This window comes from Dipodomys merriami, unplaced genomic scaffold (assembly GCF_024711535.1).
Source record: "Dipodomys merriami isolate MVZ:Mamm:240054 unplaced genomic scaffold, mDipMer1.0.p SCAF_6, whole genome shotgun sequence".
Classification (NCBI taxonomy): domain Eukaryota; kingdom Metazoa; phylum Chordata; class Mammalia; order Rodentia; family Heteromyidae; genus Dipodomys; species Dipodomys merriami.
In genome coordinates this window covers 40,732,640-40,744,726 of record NW_027206179.1, presented here as the reverse complement: position 1 = coordinate 40,744,726, position 12,087 = coordinate 40,732,640, and the positions used below count along the sequence as shown (strand labels likewise).

Below are 12,087 nucleotides of genomic sequence, written 5' to 3'. Positions count from 1 at the left end.
ACTTGAGCCACATCTCCACTTCCAGTTTTCTGGTTTTTAATTGGAGATAAGAGTCTCATAGACTTTCTGGTCCCGGCTGGCTTTAAATCATGATCTTCAGATCTCAGCCTCCTGAGTAGTTAGGATTACAGACGTGAGCCACCAGTGCCTGGCCTCTGTTTCAGAATGCCTTTTGGTAGTTTTTATATACAATTCCTAATTAATGAGTGTGTTTTGAAGACAAAAGAGCATGAAGTGTTAACTATGTAGAAGGATAACCATATAAATACATTGTTATTTATTTGCTTTTCTCATAGGGGCAGTTTTCTTCTAGCCCCATTCAGGGGAGTTCAAAGAGGTACAGTTTGGGAAGTATAACAAGTCCTTCGGCCATCTCTTCACCTACTTTTTCCCCAGTGACACTCCAAGTAGGAAAAACACCGCTCTCAGGTATGTCACATCAGAAAATATGCCAGGCACCAGTGGCTCACGCCTGTAATCTTAGCTACACCATAGGCTGAGATCTCAGGATCACAGTTTAAAGCCAGCCCTGACAGGAAAGTCCATGAGCCTCTTAACTTTAATGAACTATTCAAAAAAAGCTGTAAGTGGAATTGCAGCTCAAGTGACAGAGTGCTAGAGAAAAAATCTTAGGGACTCAGGCCTTGAGTTCAAGTCCCAGAACCAGCATCAAAAATAAAAAGTAAAATAATAATAATAATTTTGAAAATGTTTGTCCTTTCAGTATTAGTTATTAAAAAGGCCTTTTTAACAGAATTTAAATGATGGATGTAGTCTCTCTTTTGGAAGCGCTTGTTTCTTTTTCAACAAAAGAAACAATTTACCTTCAAAGACTGGAGTTTTCAGTAAAATTCTATTCTACTGTAAAATAGTTGGTTTGATTATCAAGAGCTATATCAAACATTTCACAAAAGAAAGATGGTAATTTTAGAGACAGGTTTGTTTTTATATGTCTTCTAACCTATGAGATGTTGATATCTGATAATTAAATATTTGTACTTTGTAAAAAGAAAATAGATTTGGTTAAAATTGTTAAGGTAATTTAACATACAAAACATGAACATGGCTAAGGCACTGGTGGCTTCACACCTATAATCCTAGCTACTCAGAGGCTGAGATCTGAGGATCGGGATTCAAAGCCAGCCCAGGCAGGAAAGTCCATGAGACTCTGATCTCCAATAAACCACCAGAAAACTGGAAGTGGAGCTATGGCTCAAGCTGTAGAGCACTAGCCTTGAGCTGAAGAGCTGAGGGACAGCCAGAGTTCAAGCCCCATGACCAGCAACAACAACCAAAAAAATGTTTCTTGGAAAAAATATATCACTTGATCACTTCATAGCTTAGCTCAGTGGCTCACACCTATAATCCCAGCTGTTGGAAGGCAGATCAGGTGATTGTTGTTCTAGACCAGTCCAAGTAAAAAGAAGTTTTCCAGACTACATCTCAACCAGTGGCTGAGTGTGGTGATGCACACCTGTTTTCTCAGCTATTAGGGGGTCACAGTGGCTAACACAGTGGCATGTGCCTGTCATAACTAGTGACATGGGAAGCACAAACAGGATTACAGCTTAGGCTGGCCTAGAATAAAGGGGGACCCTAGGTTGAAGATAATCATTTCAGAAAAGAGCTAGTACCTTCCTAGCAAGCTCAAGACCTTGAGTTCAATTCCTGTTACCACCAAAAACACCATCAGTACAACAGTAAATACCCCTAAAACCAAAAAAACTATTCATACTAAATAACATTGGGAAAATAAACTTTATTTTGTCACTTTATGTTTATTTGGTTATATATCTGAGAATACATAGTAGGTACACATACTGCTTTTTCATGAAGCTTTTTTTTTTCACAAAGCATTTTTCTTTCACACCTTTCTTTTTCTCTTCTTCCTCCTTCCTCCTTCTCCTCTTCCTGTTTCTCTTACACTTTCTCCTCTGTTTTTTTGTTTTTTTAGGGTTTTTTTTGTTTTTGTTTTTTCTTTTTCTTTCCTCTTTACTGTGTTAGAAATTGAACCCTAGCCTTATGCAGTCTGGGCAGGCACCAAGAGCTGTCCCAGCCCTTTCTCAAAGCATTTTCTTAAGAATATTTTTACAGGTCATTCAAGTCCTTTGTTACTTCAAAACTGTGGTTTTGAATCACCTCATGCTTGTATATTTTGCTTCAATTTTGCTTTGTTTTGTTTTCTAGTATTGGAGCCCAAACATTCCTGCCAAACAAGCACTCTACAACTCAATCCCAATTATGTTTTGAACCACTGATAAGCATTTTAACTATGATATTTCATCACCAAACTAATGGTTATCCCTGAATACATAGTATGTTGTACATATTTCCTTAAATTTTCAGGATTGGAATTATTTGGTCAGAAGGGGTGGATAAAGCTAGACTGGTTTTACGGATAAAAATTTCTTTTTGAAGAAATTATAAGGTTGTGATAAATTTTACCAATTGTACTACTACTTTGATATATTATAGAAAGCTGTCTTGTTGCTTTAATTATTGTATCTTGGTTCATTAAGGATGTTGAATTCTTCCTGTTTGTTGGCCATTGTATTTTGTAGAACTTGTTAGTTCAGACCTGAATGTTATTAAGTGAATGGTCTCTCCTTGCTTTACTTTTCATATTTTTTCTTGTTCTTGTGGTGGGATAATTTTCTTATTTATTACCATTCACTGCTGATGTGCATTTGCCAAGTTTTTTAAACTTTTATTTTTATAAGCCAATGAAAAATAGAGAAAGTTTTAAGCTTTAACTCATTTTTTATCCTTTTGATTCTTACTAGGTGTTTTATTGATGCAAATATTATTTTCCAGTTTTTTGTTTGCCTTTTACTGTTTGTTGAAGTATTTTTGCTGGGGGGCAATAGAGGAGAGGGAAAGTGAGAGAAAAATGAGGGAGTTGGTAAACAAGAAATGGACTTACTACCTTATGTATGTAACTGTAATCCCTCTGTACATCACCTTGACAATAAAATTAAATTTTAAAAAAGAGGGGCTGGGAAGGTAGCTCTGTGGTAGAGTGCTTGTCTCACATGCATGAAGCCCTGGGTTTGATTCCTCAGCACCACATAAACAGAAAAAGCCAGAAGTGGTGCTGTGGCTCAAGTGGTAGAGTGCTAGCCTCCAGCTGAAGAGCTGAGGGAGAGCACCCAGGCCCAGAGTTCAAGTGCCATGACCAACAATAAATAAATAAATAAGTAAATACGATTTTTGCATAAAATCACTTATGCCTTTAATTTACCAAGTACAGCTGTCAAGTCATAGCTTTCTGCTGATTTGTTAGGGATCTTCTTGATATAAGAAGAATTTTGGTACTACAACAGTATGCTTATCACGAAATAATTTTCAGGGAGTAAAATATTTTAGTTAAAATAGGAAATGAGCCAGAAAAAAAGTATTTTTGTGCTTCATTTGCTTGAATGTTTGCTTAACACCACAATTCTACTTTAGTAAATGCAAATGCTAACAGAAGTCCGTTTTTATGGTTTGCTTTTTTTTTTAATGATATTATTTCTCCCTCCAATCTTTTAGAACAAAGGAAGTTTCCTTTTCACTCTCCTGACGTTTCATCTGGAAGAAATTCTAGTGGAATCACTAACCCGTGTATCAGGAGTCCCTTTATAGATGGCTGCTCGCCAATTAAAAATTGTTCTCCTGTGAGACTGGAGATGTGTGGAAGTACTCAGCATCAGAGCTCACTCATTCACTTGCCCTTCCATCTGGAGACTCACAGCAAAGAGGAAGTGGAAGAAGATAAAGAGAACATCCCTTCCATCATCTCATCACCAGTCACAGAGACCACGAGAGGGTGGCTGTGGTCATTGAAGAGTGATACCTCTTCACGAAGCCCCCCTGCACTTGTGACCGCCATGTCCATGACGCAGAGCCAGTCCAGTGCTTCTGAGAGGGAGCTGGCACTGTTGGAGGACATTGAGAGTGTGAGGGAGAGCAACACCGTGGACATGGTCGATCCCGATCCTATAGAGACAGTGGATGAGAGCACTTGGATCAAGGAGCCGGTTGATAATGGGAATTCACCTGTGACTGATTTCATGAGTGGAATTGCCTTCAGTATGGAAAGCTCTCACATGTGTATGTCGCCTCTTGCAGAGAGCAGTGTGCTTCCTTGTGAAGGCAGTAATATTCAGGTAAGGTATCAGATCATCTTGTAGTTCTTGACTCCCTTGCTAGTGTGAGAAGGATCACGGGTTCCATGTGGGGAAATTGCAGTATTTCATATTTCAAGAAATACCAATACCAAGTGATACCAGGATGTTGAGTTTCATTTAATTAGGAGAAAATGGTACAAGGCTGGAAGACCCTATCTGAAAAATACACCTGAAGCACATAAGAACTAGAGGTGTGGCTCAAGTAGTGGAATGCTTACTAAACATATTCAAGGTTCTGATTTCAAACCCCAGTATTGCAAAAATAAATAAAAAAATAAAAGAAGAGAATAAAAGCAATTACCATCCTAGAATATCAACCTGTCATCATCCTGGGAATTCCCTTAACCTGCCCTGTGTTCTGTACTCTCCTGTTTTCTGTATTGTGTTCTTCTCTAGCCTTGTTTCTCATTTTATAGCAAGACATTTTCCAGTAGCTTTCTAAGGAAGAGTACCATTTTTTAAACATTACATGTCCGATGCTGTGATTATTCCTTCACATTTGGTTTGAGAAATAGTTATCCTTAAGAATTGAAATGCATTGTTTTCATTGAATTTGATCACTGCTGGGGAAAGATCTGAAGGTCCTAAAGCCTAATCTGCAATAACCACTTCCTGTCCCATGCTTCTACTGCTACATAGGACATTTCCTTTGTACATGATGGTTGTGAAATTTCACTGATATTCTTGGAAGTGGGTACTGCTACATAGGACATTTCCTTTGTACATGATGGTTGTGAAATGTCACTGATATTCTTGGAAGTGGGCAGTGCAGGCACTGTGTTGCCCACTCAGGATGTCCTCATCATATATTGTGATTTATTTTTAATATTTTCTATTTATTTACTTATTTTTATGCCAGTACTAGGGCTTGAACTCAGGGACTCATACACAGTTTTGCTTGGACAGTTCATACTCTACCACTTGAGCCATTCCTTCAATACCACCCAATGGTCTATAAACATGGACTCTTTTTACTTTCTGGATTTTCTCCCCTCTCCCTTAGTACTGTGACTTAACTCAGGACCTCACTCTTACTTGGCTTTTTTACTCAAGGCTGGTGCTCTGCCACTTGAGCAACATTTCTACTTCTGACTTTTTGCTGGTTAATTGGAGTTGAGTTTTTTGGATTTGCCTGCCTTCTGAGACTGGCTCTGAGCCATATTTTTCAGATCTCAGCTTCCTGAATAGTTAGGTCATAGGTATGGACCATTGGTGCCCAATACTTCCTGGATCTTTAAAAAAAATTAATAAAGCTTAGATTTCTCCTCTATTATTTTCAGTATACTCTTTTTCATCTCTCTACTTTTAAAAGATCTTTTAAAAAATCTCCTGTTTGCTAAGTATTTTTGCTTTTGGTATCTATAATATGACTAGCAAGGCATTACATGATCTGGCATTTGCCATACTATTCACCTTTATACTGTTTCCCTTTATTTTTCTTGTTTCAGACTTACTGGCTTTTCAGAATTATAATTAAACGTGTTCCTACTGTGAGGAATTTCTTTCAATCCTACTCTACCTAATAACTGGTTTGGGTTTTTGTTTTAGGTCACAAGTCATTGCTCACACCTCATAGCTTTTCCTGATCACTGGCCAGGCCAGACCTCATTTATGCTTTTATGTACAAGTTTACATTCCTCCTAGCATTGACCTAACTATATTGTTTTAACTTTATATTACTGTTTCAGGACTGAGGATTCAACTCAGGCCCAACACATGCAGAGCAAATGCTCTACTGAGCTGCATGCCTACCCCTAATCATGTATATTTTCATCCGAAATATTTATGCAAAAAATAAACTCAGCACATACTATATATTTATGTAGTGAAAACAGTAAGTACCTAGGTAAGCTCAACCAGAGGGACTTTGTACAGTGAGAACAACAGATCTTTGAGGAAATATCAAGGGGGTCTAAGAAAAGCAAACAGAACTCTCAAGAGAAACAAACAACAGCTGAAGAGGGTACCTAGGAAAACAGTATAATAGAGCATCTTAAACAAGAATGAATGATTTGTATTGCCAAAATAAGACCAAGGAATATATGCCTTGAACAGTGGCTCTTGGAATAAGAAGAGGATTTAGTAATTGGACCATCTCAAGATGGGAAAGTGAAAGTGAATAGAAGGGAAGTTAGAAGTGAGACAGTGAAACCAGATGTATAAGTAACTCTTGGAAGAATCTTATTTGTGAAGGGAAAGAAATCATAGCTAGAAAACATCAAGAGTCCTAAGATTGCTTTGTAGTTTGGATTTTCACCTTGTTTTTACGTTAGATGGGAAAAGCAGCATATTTTAATGTAAAACAAGAAGATACTTTTAAAAGTAGGAATCAGGCAGGATTAGTAGAGGCAGTAGTAGAGGGCAAGTGGCTAGACAGGAGGAACAGGGGTACCAGTACTTGTAGTTTTGAGGGGCGACATAGAATATGGGCTTGGAAAAAGTCAAAGGCAGATTTTAATTAGATCCCTGCTGAGTTCACTTTAGAAATTTCAGAAAATGACAACATTTTTTCAACTTACGAGCTATTTAAAGTGAGGCTAACAATAAGATCCTAATGATAGGGTAATATGAATAAACGATGAGTGCTGCTGGAACAGGCTGGTTTTCAGTAGGTAATAGTGGGAGGCAAGGTCCTGTGAGTGGGGAACAGGTTTGAGGGACTGAGCATGATGACAGAAGGGCTGAACTGCTGAGGCCAGAGTTCAAGGAATGGCATTGCAAAGTCCTACTGGAGACAACTGTGAGCCAGTGAAGGTTTTACAAAGACAATAACGTCAGACTTTGGAGGTAGAAAAAAAAAAAAGACTTAGTAGCAGTGTAAAATGACTTAGGACACAACACTTTTAAGTAGCTGTAAGAATAGGAATTACGTGTTTGAATTCGTTTTTTTCATTTCCAGGCTGTGGAGCCTTAGGCTGGGATTTATATGACAGCGAGTAGATCATGATTAATATTTGTTAGCATGTCATTCTTCTTGGCTATAAAATGATACTGATGGCTGCCTTGATGCCAGTGGGTAGAACAAACCAAGATGATTTGTCTTCTCTGGATGGTGCATGGGAGATATTAACAGGGGTAGTGGCCTAGATGAGAGACAGGAAGGTCAGCTACCATCTGAATGGGGTGCCTATTGATCTTCCTTTTTGTATGGAGTCTCAGATTCCCTGTGCCTAAAATATTGAGTTATAAGACAGTTATTTGACAGTGATGAATTTAAGAAAGAAGCTTAATTGGCAGATAATCTGGAAGCAAGCTGCATTTACATTTTTTATCAAATTTCTATTGAATAGTAGAGCAAGGTGTTTCCCTTGAGATATAATGTTAGATTCTGTTTTACATGTCACAAGAATTCTGTTCTAATGAAACATGACTTCCAGTAGTAGGTAAATATGCATCCATACGAAAACTAGGAACATTTTTCTAAGGATTATGAGTGCTAAGCTATTAGGATACACTTTCCAGGTTATTCTAAATGAGGAAAGCAAAAATTTAATTTTCCTTCTCCTACTTGCAAGGAAGGATTAAGTGCTAGGTGAACCCTTTGTGTGTGATTTGCTTGGTGCTCTGCATTATGCAAGCACATGAAGAGTTGTTTGGTAAAAATAGAACAAACTTAGGCTGTATATCAGCATGAAAACTAACCTTCCTGAGGCTTAACTTCCTCATCTGTAAAGTGATAGGGATGTTGAAAAGAGAAAATAAAAATACCCTGCTATAGAATGCCATATAGAACCTAGAATTTCCATTCAGTAAATGTTTATCACACATAGTAGCCACTCCCTTATCTACAATTTTGCTTTTCAGGATTTTGGTTACCCAAGGTCCAGAAATATTAAATGAAAAGTTCAGAAAGTTAACAGTTCATGTTTTCAAGTGAATGGCATTCTGAATAGCATAAAATGTTGCAGTGTCTCTCACCAGGCTGTCCTGGACACTCTGTCTCCCTCTGACTAGCCTGTCTACACTGTATAAGCTACTCACTCAGTCATCCCTTGGTTTTCAGATTGACTGTCATGATACTCCAGTACTTGGGTTCAGGTAGCCCTTATTTTATTATGTCCCCAATATGCAAGATTAATGATGCTTGAAATTTAAAGCCATTACTTACTTGAAGTGAACAGGTAATACACACTTGTAATTCTGGCCTTTAGAAAGCTGAGGCAGGCGGAAGATCACAAGTTCAAAGCCAACTTAGTCAAGATTAAATCTCAAGTTTACAATGCAGTGGTATGGAGGAAATAGAAATGTGTTAATGGCTTACAAGTATTTACTTCTATAGGCAAATTTGGCCTACAATACTGTTATGCCCTGCCTCAAAGAAAAAGTTATATAATTGTTCTATTACTGTTATTACTAATCTCATATCACATGTAAGTGTAGGAAAAAAACAGAATACATAGGGTTTGGTACCATCTACCATTTCAGGAATTCACTGGAGTCCTTGAATGCATCTCTCCCTAGTAAGAGGGGAATACTGTATGTACAAACTGCAGCTCTCTTTTGAGTTGGAACAGTATTATGTCTTAGAATGCAAAAGATTGCAGGACATCCAATTGTAGGACCATTGGGTATGAGAATTAAGTAGCCCACTTTTTTTTAATGTATATTGTTTTTGAATACTCTGAAAGGTAGCTTGCCACTCAGAGACAAACTTGGGAAATAAGTTGGAAAGTGAAGGTGATTGTGATTCTCATTTTCCATTACTGGGTATTATATTCAAGGCCTGTTTTCTGGCTTGTTCACTATTGCTAAAGGAAACTCATCAGAAGGAATTGTGAAGTTGCATTGACAATAGTTCTGTATAGAAAGATCTCTCAGGTTTATCAAATTTCAGTCAGCATTACCAACCCTAAATATTCTCTTGTATTGTTCAGATGTTGTGAACAATAGTAGTGACTCACTTAAAATACCTATTTTTAATGTAAATTAGGAAACAATTGTTTGCTGTTTTATCTTTAGGCATTTTTTTTTGTTTTCTGTCCTCTTTCTTGCCAGATGGATAGCGGGTATAATACGCAGACGTGTGGAAGCAATATTATGGACACAGTCGGGGCAGAAAGTTACTGCAAAGAAAGCGATACACAAACCTGTGAAGTGGAAATTAAGCCTCAAGTTTGTAATTCAAAGGTATGGAGCAAATAGAAAAAGTTTAATATGGGTCTGGCTGGAAGTATTTACTAAATGTGTTTCCCTCTCTTCTGTGTAGTCTGGTTAATTATAGTTATGCCTCATCCCATCTTGCTTAGTCAGCTGTAACACAAGAGTTTTTTTTGCTATTTTTTTGGTTGGTCATGGAGCTTGAACTCTGGGCCTGGGCACTTTCCCTGCACTTTTCAGCTCAAGGCAAGTGTTCTACCCCTTGAGCCACAGCTCCACTTCCAGTTTTATGTGGTTGATTGGAGATGTTTCATGGACTTTCCTGTCTGGGCTGGCTTTGAACTGTGATCCTCAGATCTCAGCCTCCTGAGTTACTAGGATTACAGGCGTGAGCCACTGGCGCCCAACTAGAAGATGGTTTTTAAATACAAACATTGCAACCACACACACACACACACACACACACACACACACACACACACACACACACACACACACACACACACACACACACACACACACACACACACACACACACACACACACACACACACACACACACACGATCCTTATAATTTAATTATGGGGAAATAGACAGATTTTTTTCCATCTTTTGAATGTTGCACAGCCTAGCATAATTTTGGTTAGAAAACAGTAGAATTTATACATCAGACTAAAATAGACAGATTTTTTTCCATCTTTTGAATGTTGCACAGCCTAGCATAATTTTGGTTAGAAAACAGTAGAATTTATACATCAGACTAAAAAGATCTAAAGGATTTCTTAAAACTCAATAGCCTTTAAAGAATTTGGATTTTCTGGTAGTGTTTTGGAAAAAACTTAAATACCTGTACAAAGGTGGGATATACTTTTGACTCAGATTTTTGCTCATCCTTGGTAAGATGTTTATGACTATTCATATTTGAAATGATCAATTTTAGGCATGAGACAGGATAGGCTTCAATTTGATGTGCCAGTTTATTAGGTATTATAAACATCAAATATATAACATATTTCTCCAAATGGACTTTAACAGGTAGACCAAACTTTTCTTCTTTATTTTGCCTTTGTTTTATGTGATGTCCAAACAAGTCTCTTCTAAGATTAACTTCAACCAAGTTGATCATGATTTAACATCCCATATTTTAGAGGGAAGATTGTGGTTATCCATCTAAATGTAAAGAGGCATTAAGGTATAAGGATTCCTTCTGAAATAGAATGTGAATTTTAAAAATATTTTTACTATCATCTAAGGAAATCTTCGTTCAAGTTTGTTTTTGTTTTTGTTTTTGATTGGTCGTGGGGCCTGAATTCTGGGGCCTGGGTGCTGTCCCTCAGCATTTCAGCTCAAGGCTAGCGCTCTACCACTTGAACCACAGTGCCACTTTCAGCTTTTTCTGCTTATGTAGTGCTGAGAAATCGAACCCAGGGCCTCATGCATGCAAGGCAAGCACTCTACCACTAAGCCACCTTCCCAGTCCTTCATTCAGGTTTTTTGTTGTTGTTGTAGGTCATGGTGCTTGAACTCTGGGCCAGGGCATTGTCCCTGAGCTTTTCAGCTCATGGCTAGTAGTGCTCTACCACTTGAGTCACAGCGCCACTTGTGATTTTCTGGTGGTTTCTTGATTAGTGTCTCACTTTCCTGCCCAGGTTGGCTTTTGATTTCAGCCTCCTGAGTAGCTACGATTACAGGCATAAGCCACCAGTGCCTAGTGCCTGGCTTATGTTTGAAGTTTTAAGGAACAGTTCATGTAAGTTGGATCTTTTACTGATGGGTCCTGCTGAAACTGAAAATATGGTCTTTTGTTTTCTTGACAGCCAGGCCACACAGCACAAAGGTGCTGGATGAAAACGGCAAGTCCATCTCAGTACAGCAGTCCCTAGATCCCTCATCAGGACAAGAGGCTGCCGCTCAACTGCTTCTCCCGTTTTCATGCATAAGATCAATAATGCGATTGATGGTGATTGAGGGGAAAAAGCTGCTTTTAGAAACATCATTTTTCTCTCCCTCCTTAATGTGAAAAATCAAGATCTCAATTTAGTGACATAGGAACAGAAAACCTCCAAGTTGTTGAAATGCAAATTTATTTTTAATCAATAAATATTTTATACTTAACCTTGATTGATTTGTTTAACCAAAAAAAAAAAAAGTGACACTAGCTGGTAACTGTTTCCTGTCCTACAGGATCAGTGAACTACTTAGCCTTATTGCTGTCAAGCAATGAATTTAGCAGTAGTTCCAAGAAGAAAAATATATACATTATAAGTGACGGCACTGTGTATTTTACATTAAAAACTTTTGAACACAGATGAATTAGTAACAACCTATGTGAAGGAAATCCTAAGATATAAAACTAAGGTAGGAAATTGTGTGGGCCATTTCCTATGTGGGAAACTGTAGACTCAGTTCTGGTTAATATTTTTGAAAACTATATAAATATTAGAAAGGTAATACTAACAGGAACCAAATGCTCTGGGATAAACATGGGATGCCAGAACAAAGAGTACCACCATTCCTAGAGCAGGAGCATCCTCTGCAGTCCAGACTTGAGAAGAATAGAATTCAGGAGAACCAGAGATCCACTGGAACTGGACAATGGAATTCTTGTTGGGCTTAGAATTATGAAGTAACAATTGTTAACAACTAGGCAAATACATAATATGCAAATTATTTTTTCTGAAGTAACATATAATAGCAATAGATGGGTTTATAACATGTTTGAAAATACCTGTGAAGAATGTATTTTGGAATTTAGTGATTGTCTTTTAAGAAAAATTTGTTCAAAAGAAAATACAGAAGTAGCCCTAAGAAATAAAATGT

The 12,087-nt window shown here is 37.7% G+C and overlaps 1 protein-coding gene across 2 annotated transcripts in view; it reads left to right on the top strand.

Annotated features, from left to right (window-relative positions):
• The window catches only part of Bora (BORA aurora kinase A activator), a 27,983-nt gene extending 15,896 nt beyond the window's left edge, over positions 1 to 12,087 (top strand). For both annotated transcript variants that reach the window (XM_070002864.1, XM_070002863.1), the window contains exons 9-12: positions 297 to 429; positions 3,532 to 4,148; positions 9,165 to 9,296; positions 11,085 to 12,087. In XM_070002864.1, the coding sequence (XP_069858965.1) occupies positions 297 to 429; positions 3,532 to 4,148; positions 9,165 to 9,296; positions 11,085 to 11,150 (948 nt within the window). In that variant the 3' untranslated portion in view covers positions 11,151 to 12,087. The remainder of the gene's footprint in view (positions 1 to 296; positions 430 to 3,531; positions 4,149 to 9,164; positions 9,297 to 11,084) is intronic.